Source organism: Anolis sagrei, chromosome 3, assembly GCF_037176765.1.
Source record: "Anolis sagrei isolate rAnoSag1 chromosome 3, rAnoSag1.mat, whole genome shotgun sequence".
In the NCBI taxonomy this organism is placed as follows: domain Eukaryota; kingdom Metazoa; phylum Chordata; class Lepidosauria; order Squamata; family Dactyloidae; genus Anolis; species Anolis sagrei.
Window position 1 is genome coordinate 80965331 of NC_090023.1, and position 17391 is coordinate 80982721.

Below are 17391 nucleotides of genomic sequence, written 5' to 3' on the forward strand. Positions count from 1 at the left end.
ATTCGATAAGCCGTACAATAAAAAAAAACCCTGAAACATCTTGATCCTTTTACAGTCCAATGCTTCTTCCAAAATGTTGCCCAAGAAGCTGTCTGGAGATCACCATATTTGTCCGGATTCCCTTCCAAAGTTCTTCCCAAGATTTATTTCCCCTTTCACCAGTCTCAGTTTTTGTTATGATTTCCACCATGGTGACCAGACTTATAGTTCTGTACTTTTGGGGAGTAGCATGCCAGGAATTCTTGATGAGGCAGATTAATTCATTTTTCTCTTTTGATGACTGTGCATATTCAGTGATGAATTCTAAAGGCAGCTATATTATTACAGATGTTGATTGATTATTCAATACATCAACCCTTACCTCTCTATCAAATGGAAGATTATTTGTGAAATATAATGTTTGTGGGCTGAATTTCTGAAAACAGCTTAATTTTTTTAAAAAAAAAACCCACCTGGTGACAGCACAGGATGGGAAAACAAAAACTAAATATGCAATTTCAAAGGTGTACAGATATTAGAGTTGGCCCTCAACTTTCACCAATATGATAATTTGAAGCAGCCTCTTCTACTGGTCTCCCTCTGCCCTCTAACAGTCAAAGGGAGTGCTGTGCCAACCATCCTGGGGCCAATCCAGCATACATAACCCCAGATTTGCCTGGAATAAGGAATCACTGTAAATTTTCCCCAGAAGCAAGAAGTCCACCATTTCTGAGACCTTCATTTCATAAATTCTAATACTATTTTGTAGGCCTGGGCGGTTTTGTTCGTTAATTTTGTAATTCGTTAAATATTCGTTAATTTTAGCAATTACAAAACGATTACAAAACTTTTTTTTAAACCTGGAAGTGTTTTTAAATATCGAAACGGCAGGCGCCAAAAATTTTTGTATTTCCGTCCATTTCGGAAATACGTAAGATGGCTGCCTGCCGATGCTTGCTGGGAGCTCTCCTCTCTCGGCGCCGGCTGAGCAAGCGAGCGAGAGGGCGAGCGAGAGGGGCGAGCGAGCGGCGAGCGAGAGGGGCGAGCGAGCGGCGAGCACGCTGGGTGGATGGACTGATGGTGAGCTTTTACTTTTCCTTGAAAGGGAGTTTGTCCTGGGATCAGAAGCCGTTCAGTCCCAAGTCAGGGGAGGTGGAGAGGGGGCTCGAGGAGGATTTGGGACACTTTCCGTCTCTAAGCATAGAGGGGCGAGCGAGCGGCGAGCGAGAGGGGCGAGCGAGCGGCGAGCGAGAGGGGCGATTAACCAGAGACATTTTCATTGCATTAGTCTATCTTTGGTGGTAGAGAAGGAGTCCTTTTGGTGTTGTTCATCTCTCATCTCCTCCCTCCCCCCCCCCAATACACAGAAAGAGCTTTAAAGCACATACCTACGGCAGGCAGGGGTGTTTGAATGACTTCTTTCCTCCCCCTCTTCCAAGCCGGGGAAGAGTGGGAGAAAAGCACGCTGGATGGATGGACTGAGGGTGAGCTTTTACTTTTCCTTGGAAGGGAGTTTGTCCTGGGATCAGAAGCCGTTCAGTCCCAAGTCAGGGGAGGTGGAGAGGGGGCTGGAGGAGGATTTGGGACGCTTTCCGTCTCTAAGCATAGAGGGGCGAGCGAGCGGCGAGCGAGAGGGCCCGCCAGAGTGAGTGCCTGCCTTCCTTCCTTAATAATAATTTTAATTTCTCCTCCCTATTCTACTAAATTAATAATTAAATTAAAAAAATATTTTAAAAATATTAAAAAAAAGGGTGCCATCTTTACAAAATGTTTTGTAAATATTTACGAAATTTCGTAAATACCGAACTTTTTTTAGGGGAAAATTTTGTAATTATTTTAAATATCGAAACAAAAAAAAACCCCAATTACAAATCGATTTTAGAAACAAATTTATGCGTTGTTACCCAGGCCTACTATTTTGCTCATTGTACCTTTTGTTGCACTAAAGTCGCAGTGATTGTTGACTGGCAGAAATAGCTTAGCATTGTCCATGAAAACAGTCAAAAAATCAGGGGAGAACTCAAAACAGTGGTATGATTGCACATCAGCCATGAGCTGTAACAAAGGGGCTGACAAGAGGATACAGTTATTTAGGCTTTTCCAGCCATGTCACATCCACAGAGGTAGAAATATCTCATTCATAGGGTCACCATAGGTCAAAGTCAGCTTGAAGATAGTGCAACAACAAAGAAATATCAGGCTGTTTAAATACTGTATTATCTCTACTATGATAAACAGGAACTTTAGAGACATGAGTGCTGTAGACACGAAGAGGAGGATGAAATCTAACAATCTGAATTATAAATTGGAAACTTTGAGCAGCTGTTGAGATGTACAGATTGTTCCTCACAGAGTCTCTTTTTCAGTATTAAAAAGTGAAACCCTGCAGTACACAATATGTGTAAACAACAGCTGTAACTTCAGCGATTGTTGAGAGTTCAATATATTCAATTTAATATCATTCATTTAAAAAGTAATAATAATGAGGCAATCTAGCTTGTCTTTTATTACCGATAGCTTTATATTCAGTAACAGTGTAGTACTGAGACCAACAAGTTGGCATTATGATCACATCCCATGGTTTTCCAGACACAATACAAATGCTCAGTATAATCACTTACAATAAAAGAGTGGCCATACTGCAATAATTAGTGCTTCATGAATGGGGTATAAAAGTGCTCTTCCACCTGCTCTTATATTCCTAAGATAACCATCAGCACTAAAATACAGATGGGAGTTATACAGAAGCAGGCAAGTGACTAACATAAGCATTTGAAACATAAATGAAATGTCTTATACAAAAAAAATATTGTATCCTGTGACCCAGATATTAATATTAGATATTTTTGAGTTCCACAGCTCATGTGAATTATATGATGGCCTTTGTAAACCTCCTTCAGCATGTATGGCTTAGCCTATACATTTTCATTGTGTTCTTGGTTTTTTTGTGCCAGGAACGACTTGAGAAACTGCATGTCACATCTGGTGTGAGAGAACTGGCTGTCTGCAAGGACATTGCCCAGGGGATGCCCAGATGTTTTGGTGTTTTACCATCCTTGTGGGAAGTTTCTCTAATGTCACCACACAAGGAGCTGTTAATGTAACAGAGACACCTTTATCAGTTAAACAGTAATTTATAATTGAATTCCTATTTCATATCACAGTAAAATTGCATAATAGAAAGTCAAACAAAGGTTAACCATTTTAAAAATATGTGATTATGTGATTCTTAAATGTGAAACAAAATTAAATACATTTCATGTAATGATTAAAAAGAGTGTGGTAACAATGTATCCCATCTCCTTTTCCATTCCAAACATAAGGAAGGCCTATAGAGGAACTGTTTTTGACGAGGTTTTCATGTCATTTTCCTTTTACTTTAAAAGAGATATGTGTCAGAGAAGGAGTATGGGTAATAGTAATGTAAGTAGTCTAGCACTGAGATGCAGTAAATTGAGAGCATTATGCTAGTTACATCTTATTGGCCATGCAATTTTTGAAAGCAAACCCTTGCAAGAACAGACTGAAGAGCAACATAATGTAGTCTTATCCGCTAGCTAATGAATCAAGGGTCACTAGGAGGTTGAACATTCTGCCTAACAGAAAGAACATCATGGCAATGAAGAAAATAACCCCAACCACTGGTCAGCTAGAGAAAAAAGTATCTGTATTGTCTATCTTCCCTTCCTTTCTGTATCCTCTCCCCACCCCGTTTTGGATTATATTTGCAGGAAGGCAGTTTTATAGGAACTACATGTCCTGTCTAAGCTGTTTTGTGGACCTGAAAAAAGTGCAAGACAGTAAGGTTGGATAGGTTTGGTTCGTAAGAGCCTAAAGTTGTAAAAAACTTCCAACTTTGTGCTTCTGAAGACGTTTTGAACCATGCAGGAAAGGTGGGAGGGACAAAGCCGAATTGGAACCACTTACATTTTTTTCAGAAATATTCCATAATGTTCAAATGTCTCCCAAGATTATTTTAATTTTCACAACCATTAAATAACTTTGGTAAAGCCCAAACAGTTTTACAATCTCATGGTTTCCCTTCCCCGGTGATGCAAAGAGGGATGAGGTGGGCGTGGCTAAGCACAGCCATTCTTGTAGTTTGTGAAAATCAGGTCTCCAATGATATTATTTGCCACCATTTGCCATGATTTTTCCTTTTTGTCATTTTTCCCTGTCAGGGATTGAACTTGCAGCCTCCCAGTTCTGGGGGCGATGTGCTGTCTGTGAGCCACCAACTGCCCTGTAGGAAATATCACTTCGGAAGTCTTCTTATTCACTTCCCAGCAGGAAAGAAGGGGGTCAGTCTAGATATCCCTTGATGGGGTCTGTATATGATCTCTAGTCTCCCCAATTTAACACAGTTTGTGCCACACAAAGTTCCTGGAGCAGAACAACTACTTTCAAAGTAAAGACCATCCAATGAATCAGGAAATAACACTTTCAGACCAGGAACAGATTTTCTTTATTATTAAAAATGTTTTTATTAGTAGTAGTAATTTTTATTGATTAGCCCTTAGGCCATATCACAATAAGAAACAGAACAACAAGGCCTGACAAGACCTGATCACACTCCGTGTAGTAAGTTAAAATAAGACACATATAACAATACAGTAAATAAATATGATAAGACATGATAAAACTGATAAACTGATCAAGCTGAGTATATACATCATATTTCATTATCACCCCTACAATTTACCCAAATCAGCCCTACATATGTGGTTCTCAGATGTATTGTTTTGCTTAAGTACAGAGCTGTTTTATATGTTATTTTTGGGTCTTGGCCACACATAAAATATGTTGTTCTGATGTGAGATTCCCAATACATTGTCCATTTGATATATGGACCAAGGTGATAGTCTCTCACCTTTTGATACAATTTGCAATCAGATAATATGTGTGCTATATCCTCAATTTCAGGTGCCCTGCAGATACAACTCCATTCATTATAAGGGATGCTGTTAAATCTCCCGTATCTAACCATTGTCTCGAGCTGATCAAATCTGACTCGAGTGAATACCTCCCTGAGATGTTTTGGTTTTTGCATTTTTAGGTAGTTGGCAGTTTGAAATGTACGTTTATATTGACTCAGCCATTTTAGGTTAGCAGTCTTACTGAGGGTGGCTATATCTTTTTGTGCTTCTATATCCAAAATTCTTTGTATAGCACCCTTTCTTACTTGGTCATTTGAGGCGCAGGAGACAGGAAGCCCACAACTTCTTATATAATTTGTCAGTTGTGTAATCCAAGAGGTCGGTAGTTGGGATTTTATCTGTTCTAGTAGGCACAATTTTGGGAGTCTATCAGGCTCCATTACATTGATTTTACACCAGTAATTGTATGCTCTAAGTTTAGACTGTGCATTGATTGTGTAAATTTCCAGTTCTGCTCTCACTGCAGCAGCGGAGGTCCTTTTATCTACTCCCAGTATGCTTCTCAAGTACTGGGATTGTGCTTGTTCTATTACTGAGATGGAACTTAAACCCCATACTTCTGCTGCATATAAAAGCATAGGTGTAATCTTAGCTTTATACACTTTAATTATTGGGATTAGGGTACCTGGGTAGCTATGTGTTTTTAGCTTAAGTATTAGATTCAGGCTAGCCTTTGCTCTGAGAACACTCCTTTGATGATGAGAAGTCCAAGAACCAGTCTCAGAGAAAGTTACTCCAAGGTAAGGGAAGGTGTTTACTTGTTCTATTATCTCACCATCTAATTACCATCTGTGTCTCTGCTGTCTTTTTCCAAATACCATTATTTTTGATTTTGTCTTGTTGATGATTAGAGAGTTATTCTGGCAATAGGAACTGAGTCTTCTTAACAACCTGCGAAGTCCAACTTGCGAGTGTGATAGTAATATCGTATCATCAGCATACAGCAGAGTGTTACAATATGTGTTTAGGACTTTAGGCATATGAGCTACAGGGTCTTTCATTACTCCAGGTAGGTCATTGATATAAAGATTAAATAATATTGGTGCTAAAATACACCCTTGTCTTACCCCTTTGTATGTGTTGATCCTGCTTGTCATAGCTCCATTCACCCCAAATCGTACTCTCAAGCAGGTGTTTGTGTATAAGGCTTTTATCAGTAGCAGCAGCCTAGGTTCAATTTTGAGATTGCACAACTTATTCCATAATGCTTCTCTGTTAACAGTATCAAATGCTGCAGAGAAGTCAATAAAGGCAGCATACAAGTGTCTTCCCTTACAGGCGTATTTGTCAATCAAATGATTCAGGATAAAACAGTTATCAATGGTAGATCTGTTTTCAAATTTTTAATAAAAAATAGATACGTCTGGTTTTTTTATTAAAAAATTGAAAATTTTTCCCTGGCAGGGATTGAATTCATGACCTCCTGGTTCTGGGGGTGGTGAACTCTCTCAGTGAGCCATGACTGCTCTGTATAAAATGACAATTCATAAGTTATACTTACTTATTCACTTCCCAGTGGGAAACCGGGTCAGTCTATAAAAACCTTTTATAAAATATTTGAAAATTCAACAAAAATCCATGGATAAGTCAAAAGTTATGAAATTTGGTGAAGTAACAGTGGTGCATGTGTTCTACCACTGTAGCAAGTTTCATCGTGATTGGTCTAAAAATGAGGGAGAGAGAATCCCCTGAATTTTCTCCAATGCCAGTGCTATTTTTTTTCCTACTGCACATATGTATCTGCCATTAACAAAGTGATTCCAAAGTTTTGGAAGTTTTGGAAAGTTTTGATTTTTTTAAAAAAAACAAATGGAAGTGACTTTAGATTCAAACCACCAGTGCCCCCTACATCCAAAACAAGTTTTGAGCATTTTTTTTTTGGATCAACCAAACCTACAAGACAGTTCCCTTACTATTTCACATATAAAAATCAGCTGAACTGGCAGGAAAATTATTCTTCAATACTGGCAGTGGGGTAAAACCATATCATGCTGTCCTATGTATGTTTACTCAGAAGTATCTGGGATTAGTGTAATCTGACTTCCTCCTAATAGTTACACAATTGACAACATCACTTTCCCCTAGTGGGTACAAAATTGATAAAATTGCAGAACTTGCTGAGTTTCTGGAAATATTTGAAACACCCAATACTATTGCAGATTAACAGTGACTCCAATTACTCCACCAAATTCCATTGTCAATAAGCAGGTGAACAGTGCTGATAAAAGATTTAAAAGCTGTTAGCAACCTGTGCATAGTTGTTAATTCCTGTGTGTATGCTGCTTTATAAGAGTAAGAAGAGTGAAGTGGTTTTAGCTTTCACTATAACTCCATAGACTAGCGTTCAAATCCTCTCTTAGCCATGGAAACCCACTGGGTGATATTGGGCAAATTTCATTTTCTCAGACACTGAATCATACTGGGGCAGATCTGTTGTAAGAGTTTCAAAAGGGGAGTGGAGCTGGCACTTGGTGGCATGTAAAAAATTTAAAAGGAAGGGATAGTTGGGAATCAAATCTCTATTGGGCAAATGAGGTGGAAAGGATCAGAAGGGGCGAGGAAGAATCAGCCACTGCGTCTCATTGTGGTGGATGGGGTTCACAGTTTCCAATTTCTTTCAAATATTTCATGATTTTCATATTTCAAATTGCTAGAAATCTTAGCCATCTGTGCATAATCCCACAGTTTATCCTTTCAGTTTTTGATACTTAATGTTTTCTCCCCTTTCCAATCTTTGGCAATTGTATTGCGTGCAGCTGCAAAACTGTACAAACAAAATTTTCTCTCTGGTTGTTCTAATCTATCTCTGAATATCCCTAATAGGCACATCCCTGTTTTTTTTTTTTACTTTGTTGTGAATCATTTTATTTGTTTCCTTTATTATTCTTTTCCAATAGATCTGCACCAGTTCACAAGACCACCATACATGAAAAAGTCCCTTTCTTTGTTTTGCACCTCCAACAGAAACCTGTTTGTGAATTGTCCATTTTGGCTAGGAGGGCTGGGGTTATGTAGCATCTGTAGAACATTTTATATACATTGTCTCTATTTGAAGCTGCCACTGTAAATTTAAATCCATTGTTCCACAGGTTTTCCCAGATGTCAAAACCTATGCTTCTCCTTAAATCTTTTGCCCATGAGATCATGGAGGTTTTAACACAATTATCTTCCAAATTGTAGTGTAGGATATATTTGTATAGTCTGGCTATTAAGCCTTTTCCCCCTTTGTCTAATATAGTTTCCAGATTTGATTTTTTTTGAGGCAAATCCCCTCTTCTTGTCTTTTTAAAATCTTTTGTATAATTGATGATCTCAAAACCAGTCTTTAATACACAGTTCGTCTTTCCCCCTCAGTGCCCATTGGCCATTAAACTTGATAAGTAGTTCCCCATATGTTCTGACATCGTCCTTACAGGTAGGTCTCTCTATAGCTTCTATTGGCCTCAGCCACAGGGGTGTTTTTGGTTCCATCCCTAACTTGTATCTTTTCCAAACATCTATTAGGTTTCCTCTAATTATATGTTTATTAAATGCTCCAAGAGAACATCTTGACATCCACCCCAGAAAGCACGTACTTTCTGGGGTGTGTGTAGATGGGCTCCCAGGAACATCAGCGTTTTTTAAAATGTGGATGCTCCTGGGATAACGGTCTGTCTGGAACCACCCAGAGAAAGGGAATGAGAGGAAGAGTTTCTAATGTTTTTCCCTCTCCTTGTCCTCATTCAACATTTCTTCCTTTCCCACAGAGACTTAAATTGATTGTAAAATATTCATCCATTCTAAAAGCATACTTTTCTCTTGCCTCTTTCCTTAGAGGAATGGAATTAAAGTTCACATCACACACTTTCCTATTACCTCACGTTTAGTTCTTCGAACTGTACAAAGCTTTTAACAGCTTCCCTAGATACACACATGCACACATGCACACACATATGCTCACACTTCGTCTCAGTCTTAGAACTGTCATATTTTAGAACATCTCAAGAAGGCAAAGTTGGTTGCAAAGCTGAAAGCTTCACATTTACATGGAAGTGGGCAGAAAGAAAATCTCCAATGAAGATGAGAATGCAAATTTCATGGGATTTGTGAAGGCTTTTATTTTTAGCTCAGGCATCCCATAGAATCAAGGTAAAAACTGAAGATGTGATAATGCCCTGTAGGGATGAAGAACAGCACTTCATCCTGTGCTTTTTCCTTTTTTTCTTTGGGAGTACACATCTAAAAGCTGTTAATGTCTGATAGGACTAAATACATTATGCCTTGATAATATAATATGAAAGGAAAATACCTAGCAAGATTGATTAAGCAAGGAGCAAAATCAATTATTGTGCTTAAGTTAATTGTAAAACATTGAAAAAAGGAATAAGAAAAACAGTTTAAAAAGGAAGAAAATTAAAAAATGATGTTCTTCCTTTAAATTAAAAAATTAGGTGTGTTCTGCAGCGAATTCCAAAATGATGCAGCTGGCCCTTTGCAATGGATTCTGTATGGATTCCAGCATCCACAGTTTGAAAATATTTCAAACCACCCCACTCCACACAAATAACACTGTATATAATGGGACTTGAGCATCCATGGATTTTGGTATTCACAGGGGTTTGGGAACAAAACTTCAGCAGAAAACAAGAGCCCCTTACATCAATAACCGCTCTGAGTCGCCTGAGGGCTGAGAAGAGCGGTATACAAGTGAAGTAAGTAAGTAAATAAATAAATAAATAAATTCACTTCTGTTTAATGCAGATCCGTTAAGATGAGACTTTTGCCTCCATAGTTGCATACAAAGAGAAATTTCACATATGGTTAGAAATATTTTGGGCTAATAAGTGTTGCCTTATAACAAAAGATCACATGCCAGGTCATTTGTTTTGATCCTAGGGATGAACCTCCACTAAGTGCTAAAAGAAAATATGAGAAATTGTGGCCTCACATGAACACTTCCTGTATTTCCAGAGCACTTGGCAATTGTGAGAAATGTGCCCTATGCACATGGAACCAGAACTCCTTGTCCAAGCAGAATGACATTATGATTGAGCAAGGATCATCATTCAAATGAAGAGTTGCATATGTTTATATCAGGATATTCAAAGAAAAAATATTTTCTTGGTTGTGTAACAAGTAGCTGATTTAATTGCAGTTTAAATTTTGACTTCAGGAAGGGTTGGGATACATTGGCTAAATGATTCTAGTAGGAGAAGACACTGTTTTGTGAGTTCATTTGAACACTTTCACCCCATCCCATTATAGGTACTTTCATTTAAATAGCTGTTTTCATGTGTTTTCTGACATGTGAACTCATTGAGGCTAAGGCAGAGGACACCAATGAGTTACACAAGGAATTCAAAAGGTTTTAAAGAAAATAAAAGAAAAGTAGCAAGACAGAAAATGAGGATATTGTATAGAAACAATCTGAATCTTGAAACTTGAATATTGAATATTGAGCCTAGAATTGCTATGGCTTTAGATTATATCTCCCAGAATACCCAAGACAGCATAACTAGCCATGCTGCTTGAGGGATTTTGAGAGTTGCTGCTAAAAAAGAGTAATGTTTCCAAACCTAGAACTGCATATCACCAGTCCTGGGTAGAGTTTGGCAAGTGCCAATGCTTTGTTCAAAAAGGGATCCTAACACCTGAATTAAATTGGTAGACTCCAAGTAAGGACTGCAGGTATAAATATCATGAAGATCCTGTGTGGTCATAGAAACTATACAGGGTCAGCCCTGGTTAGTGCTTGTGTGGAAGACCACTAGTGCATATCAGTTGCTGTAGACTACCGTATATGTATATGAATCTGTTTTCATTTGTATGTCTGTCTATGTGGCATTGAATTGTTGCATACTTGTAAACTCCTCTGAGTCCCCTTCGGGGTGAAAAGGGTGGGGTATGCTATAGTAAGTAAATAAATAAATATATTTCAGAGGAGAGAACTGCCAAAACCAATTCTGATATTTCAGTACCTAAGAAAACCTTATGCAATTCATGGGTCACCATAAGTGGTGATTTAAGGCATAGATGCTCATATACACATAAGGGATTTATGTATATGCAATTTATTTCGAGTAATTGATTCAATGGGGCTACTGTCATTGGGATTAGAAATTCAATTAAGGTCTAATGGTTACCCACCTGTCTGCTTCTAGCCCTTAACTTAGGGTAGGAAAAACTATGCAAAGCAGATATCGGTGTGATGAAGGCTTGATGAAAATACATAATACACATATTGGAAAATATATTTGATATAACCATATTAGAAATAGGAGTTAGAAAATATATAAGAGAAATGTATGTATGCATGGCTATTTCACTTGACTTCTCAAAAGCTGCAAAATTAGAGGCCAGCATCCAGGAAAGAAATGTGGTGCCTGGCTCTTCAAGGGGCGATAAGATACGTACCAGGCACCAGGCACCTTATCGTAAATTTGACTAATGAAGTGTCCATTAAGGGGTCTCAGGAATGTTATCTCAGGATGGATGGAGCAGGTCCGGAGACATCCCGGTGCTGGGAGTGCATTAATAGCCACTCTTTAGATAGTCCACTAATGAAGATTGACAACTTGTTGATTTTGAAAATATGCTTTTGAAGTCAGTGAAATAGTAGAGATTTGTGACGCATATTGTGATGTTTCTGTGATGCATGAATACTTATTTTCAAAAATGTATATAAACTCAGCATTTCCTTTGTTCAGGACCCTTCTTTCCTGGCCTACCAGGGGGTCTATATCCGGTTGGCGCCAACCGAGAATAAAGCGTGCTTTCCAGTACTCTGGATCTCTCTTTGTCTTTGTTCCTCAAACCGTCTCTCTTCCCTAACATATTTTGGCGAGCCAGCCAGGAGTTTTGAGAGAGGTTTGCAGGAAAAAAGATTAAAGACAGAGGCCTTTTGGGAGGCCTGGAAGATTCCTCCGAGGCAGCAGGCTGGCTGCATCATTTCGACAGCACTCTCACTGGCCGGCATTGGAGGGAGCCCTCGGGAAGGTGAAACCAGACTGCTGCTTCTGACGAAATTCCATCCTTTCACCTAAGAGGCTGCGAAAACCACGGATCAGGCGAGTATGAATTGCACCATGACATTTTAGGAAAGTGTAGACGTCAGGAAAAGCCTTAGCATTTTGCTGAAGGCCCCAGGAGTAATTAACCTGGAAAAGGCAGTCCCTAGTAGACTTTTTTGGGGTTTGTGTTTGCTTTGTGTACCAGAAAAGGGAAACCGACTGCCTAGAGAAATAAGGAAAGGGGTTGGGGAGACAAGTACCTTGTGGTGGATGCATGTGTGAGAGAATGGTCACAGGGGATCGCAGAATCCCAGACTGGTGAGCGAAGGGAAGTGTGGTCCGTGTCCGCCCCTCTGGGGTTGGCGTTCCTTCTAAAGGAATCCCTTGCAGTTCTCTTTGTCGGGCGACTGGCAGAGTCAGGGGACGGATGCAACGGATGGTTAGATCCCGTATCTTTCTCCTTTTTGTGTGTGTATTAGTTGTCCATTTGTCTGACATGGGAGGGTCTGTTAGCAGCAAGCCTAAAACTCCTTTAGAGCTCATGTTAGCACACTTTGACAAAAGCTTTGGAAAACTAAACTATGGAGAACCACTAAGGCCCAGTAGATTGCAAACTTTATGCCAAAAGGAATGGGTTAAATTTAGCGTAGGTTGGCCAGAAGAGGGCACTCTTGATCAACAAATCATTGCTAGTGTCTATGATAGAGCAAGAGGAGCAAATCCTTTTGAGGGAAGTTATCCCACACATATCCCCTATATTCTAGCTTGGGGAGATGTGGTGCGCCAAATGCCAGAATGGCTGAAGCCTTGTGCTTTAGCACATTGCAAAACTCTCCTAGCACAGAAAACTAAAGCTCCTATTCTGCCATGCCCTGTTGAGGAGGAAATAAATGCACCTCCTCCTTATTCAACTGGGGAGCTCATAGCCCCCCAGGCCCCTGCAAATCCAGCCCTTGATCCAGCAACAGTAAGCCCTCCAACGTACCCTATGGCCCCAGCACAACTGTACCCAGATCTCCCTGAAGATTTAGATGATGACACAGACTCTACTATGACTGAGTCTTCTTCAACTCCTTCCCCTGAAAAAGAATCCCTACAGGCAAAGGCAACACTGAAAGCAGCAAAAGGCCATGACCATAACTTAAGGAATATGGACAAGGCAAACAAGAAATTGGCTACAGTAATGCCCCTTCGTCAAGTGAGGGAATTCATAGGGACCCAAGTTGAAGGTGGACAACAAGTGCCTCGGTTCCGGCCAGCTTTTACGCATGTGCCATTTACCAGCTCAGATCTTTTCAATTGGAAAACACACACCACCCCTTCTCTACAGATCCAGGACCAGTGACAGATGTTTTCACTAATATTGTCAATACACATGACCCTACATGGCAGGACTGTCAGCAGTTGATGACGTCCCTCCTTACTACGGAGGAACGTAAAAGGGTCTTAGCAGCTATGAAGCGGCAGACTGAGGCTAGGAGAAATGCTGCTGTTAACCTAGTTGACCACATGAGGGAGACTTGTCCAGAGACTGATCCACAATGGGATCCTAATACAGCAGCCCAATTGGCTCGAATTCGTCAGTATGGCCAGTTAATGATCCAAGGCCTTGCAGAAGCTGGGAAAAAGCCTACTAACTTATCTAAAGTAAAAGAAATAAAGCAAGGTGCCGATGAAAGCCCAGGCGCCTACCTGGAAAGGCTGTTAAGTGCCTACAGACAATACACGCCTTTCAATCCCGCAGAGGAAGCCAATAGAAACATGGTGAATGCAACTTTTGTAGAACAAAGCGCCCCAGATATTAGAAGAAAGCTACAGAAATTGGATGGGTTTGCTGGAATGAACATGTCTCAATTAATTGAAATTGCTAATAGAGTCATGGCAAATAGAGATCAGGAAGAGAAGAGGGATAAACAGAGGCAGATGAGAGCTCAAGCCATTTGCTTGGCTGCAGCACTGAGGGAATGGAACCCAGGAAGAGAGCAAAGCAGAGGGCGAAGCAGAGGGCGAAGTTATGGGCCAGGAAGAGGACAGCCCCTTGGGCAGGACCAATGTTCCAACTGTAAACAACAGGGGCATTGGAGGAGAGATTGCCCCCAGATAAGAAGAGGGAGAGGAAGAGGACACCCACAAGAGCAGAGAGGAAGAGGAAGTGAGGTGCCCGGAAGACAAGAGACCCTTCTATCAAGAAGCATGTGAGCAGCCAGGGGAAGAAGGATTCATTGGATTGGCCGGAGGCCCCCAATGGACAGGGCCAGAAGAGGACTGAAGCCAGTCCGGGGTTCTAACCTTGGGATCCAGGGAACCCTTGGTCAAGGCAAAAGTAGGATCCCAAGAAATAACATTCCTAGTTGACACAGGAGCGGAAAAATCAGTAGTTACCACCCCATTGGCCCCCATAACCCAGCAAACCATAAAAGTTATGGGAGCAACAGGAGATCAATGTCTCCGACCCTTTCTACAGGAGAGAAGATGTCAGCTAGCAAATAAAGAAGTCACCCACAGCTTTTTATATATGCCTAACTGCCCAGTTCCATTGCTGGGAAGGGACATGCTGTGCAAACTAAAAGCAAGGCTATCATTTGAGGAAGATGGATCTGCTAAGATGGCTTTAGGAAGAACCACGGGCCTTTTGTACCTCACCTGCCCTATGGAGGAGGAATGGAGGCTGCTAGTAGTTAAAAAGGGCTCAGAGAACAATGAATGGGAAAAGTTTGAAACTCCTGAGGTATGGGCAGAAGATAACCCCCCAGTCATGGCCAAATACATACCTCCAGTCGTAGTAGAGTTAATCCCAGGAGCCCGTCCAGTCAGTCTAAAGCAGTATCCAATTCCCAGACCAGCAATAAAGGGAATCCAAAAGCATTTGGACCGTCTGTGGCAGCATGGCATTATAACAAAATGCCAGTCTCCATGGAATACACCAATCAAGAAGCCAGGTACCACAGATGATTTTCGCCCTGTTCAAGACCTTAGGGAAGTCAACAAGGCAACAGTTACCTTGCACCCAGTTGTGCCAAATCCTTATGTGATATTGGGACTCATACCAGCAGAGGCCACCCTTTTTACAGTCCTTGATCTTAAAGACGCTTTTTTCTCCATAAGGTTAGCCCCCCAAAGCCAGTTGTTGTTTGCTTTTGAGTGGGAAGACCCAGCCACAGGAGCAAAACAACAGTATTCGTGGGCAAGATTGCCTCAAGGTTTTAAAAATGCCCCAACGATATTTGGAACTTCCCTAGCAAAAGATTTGGAGGACTTTCATTTTGACCCAGAAAAGACTGTCCTTTTGCAATATGTAGATGATTTACTTTTGGCCTCCACCTCAATGGAAGAGAGTTGGGGTGCCACCAAGCAGCTACTCCAATTACTTTGCCATAAGGGATATAAAGTATCAAGGACCAACGCCCAGCTGTGCAAAATTGAGGTCAAATACTTAGGATTCCAAATAAAACAAGGATTTAGAAGCCTAGGAACTGAACGAAAGCAAGCCATCTGCCAAATCCCAGTCCCCACTACGAGGAAGAGAGTCCGCAAATTTTTAGGGGCAGCGGGGTTTTGTAGACTTTGGATTCCTGGCTATGCAGTATTGGCAAGACCTTTGTACCAAGTTACAAAGGGGGGTGAAAAAGTACCCTTTAAATGGACACAAGAACAGGACGAGGCTTTCCAGCAAATAAAGTCAGCCCTGATGACAGCGCCAGCTTTGGGCTTACCTGATGTAACTAAACCCTTCACTCTTTATGTTGCTGAGAAAGAGGGTGTAGCCATTGGCGTTTTAACACAGACTTTGGGCTCCTGGCCACGACCAGTGGCCTATTTGTCTAAACAGCTAGACATGGTAGCAAAAGGATGGCCCCCATGTCTACGTGCAGTAGCAGCTGCTGCCTTAGTAGCTGAAGAAGCCCGGAAGTTGACCCTAGGTCAGGATTTGACTATCAAGGCCCCGCATGAGGTAGTGACATTGTTAGAGCACAAAGGACACCATTGGCTTACCACCTCCAGAATACTGAAATACCAGACATTGTTATGTGAGAACCCTCACATTAAGGTTCAGCAATGCACTACTTTGAATCCTGCTACCCTCCTACCTATAGATCCCCATATGGAGAAACATCATAGCTGTACTGAAGTAATGGACACAGTATATGCCAGTCGACCTGATTTGACTGATGTTCCATTGCAAGGAGCTCAGCTCACCATATACACTGATGGCAGTAGAATGATAGAATCATAGAATCAAAGAGTTGGAAGAGACCTCATGGGCCATCCAGTCCAACCCCCTGCCAAGAAGCAGGAATATTGCATTCAAATCACCCTTGACAAATGGCCATCCAGCCTCTGCTTAAAAGAGTAGCTATATGGAAGAAGGGGAGCGAAAAGCAGGATATGCAATAGTTACCATCAAAGAAATATTGGAAGCAAATCCACTGCCAGCAAATACATCAGCTCAAAAGGCTGAGCTCATTGCTCTCACCAGGGCTCTGGAGATAGCAAAGGGAAAGAGAGTTAACATATACACTGATTCAAAGTATGCCTTTTCAGTACTGCACGCCCATGGTGCACTTTACAAAGAAAGAGGACTTTTAACTGCAGCAGGCCAACCAGTCAAACATGCAGAAGAGATATTACATCTCCTAGAAGCTGTATGGGCTCCAAAACAAGTAGCTGTGATGCACTGTAAGGGACATCAACCAGGGCAAGATCCGGTAGCACAAGGGAACCGAAGGGCAGATGCAGCAGCCAAAGAAGCCGCTGCCAGACCCCTTCAGGTGGCTACCCTTCTCCCCTTGCCCAATCCCAAGGTGCAGCCTACCTATAATAAAGAAGAACAACAATGGGCCGAGTTGGACTTCCGGTGAGGCAAGATGGAGGTAGCAGCAGGACGCTGAGCTCCTAGAGCTCAGGACTGATTCCTCCACCAACTTAGTGGTCGGGAGAGCTAAAATTTCTCCCCAACAATGACAGAAAAAGTCGTGTTGGCACCCACACTCAAGGCAACATTCTCGGAGGGGTGAGAAGGGACAAAGAGCCCCTTCGAAACACCCCCGAAAGCCCAGAGGAACGGCCCAGGTGGAAGACGCCGGACAACAAGGACGGCAAGCAACCTTCTGCCTCATATTATCGACAAGATCAACTTAAAAAACAAAGATATTCATCAAATAAAGGCCACAGAGGACAAGAAGCAAGGCATAAACAGGACATTACCTGCCCCATTGGGCTCCATTGGGATTTACCGGCGCAACCGGGGAGTCCGGGCCCGCGGAAGAGCGGGTGCAGAAGAGAACCGGAGAGAGCCGAGAGCCGAGAGAGAGCTGAGAGGGAGCCGAGGAGCAGGCAGCGAGGGCGGCGGCTGGCCGAGGCGAGGAGAACCGGGCGCAAGCACCAGGCCCTCGGCCGAACGCCAAGCCTCGTCGAAGACCAAGACCAGGTAGAAACGAAAGTGAAAGGGAAGATGCAAGCCGTAAAGCAAGGAGTGTACAGCAAAT

At 41.6% G+C, this 17391-nt stretch overlaps 1 protein-coding gene across 1 annotated transcript; it reads left to right on the forward strand.

The window, feature by feature from the left end:
* Positions 1-1448: 1448 nt before the first annotated feature.
* LOC132763840 (uncharacterized) lies at positions 1449-14104 on the forward strand. The gene is made up of 2 exons (XM_067466238.1): positions 1449-1624; positions 13135-14104. The coding sequence occupies exons 1-2, from the start codon at positions 1449-1451 to the stop codon at positions 14102-14104; spliced, it is 1146 nt and encodes a 381-aa protein (XP_067322339.1).
* The last annotated feature ends 3287 nt before the right edge of the window (positions 14105-17391 follow it).

Excerpts from the sequence above, each read along its gene's own strand:
- LOC132763840 (XM_067466238.1), top strand. The coding sequence starts at position 1,449 with ATGGATGGACTGAGGGTGAGCTTTTACTTTTCCTTGGAAGGGAGTTTG. Across the intron at positions 1,625-13,134 it reads GAGCGAGAGGGCCCGCCAGA|GTGGACAACAAGTGCCTCGG; the intron begins GTGAGTGCCTGC and ends CCCAAGTTGAAG.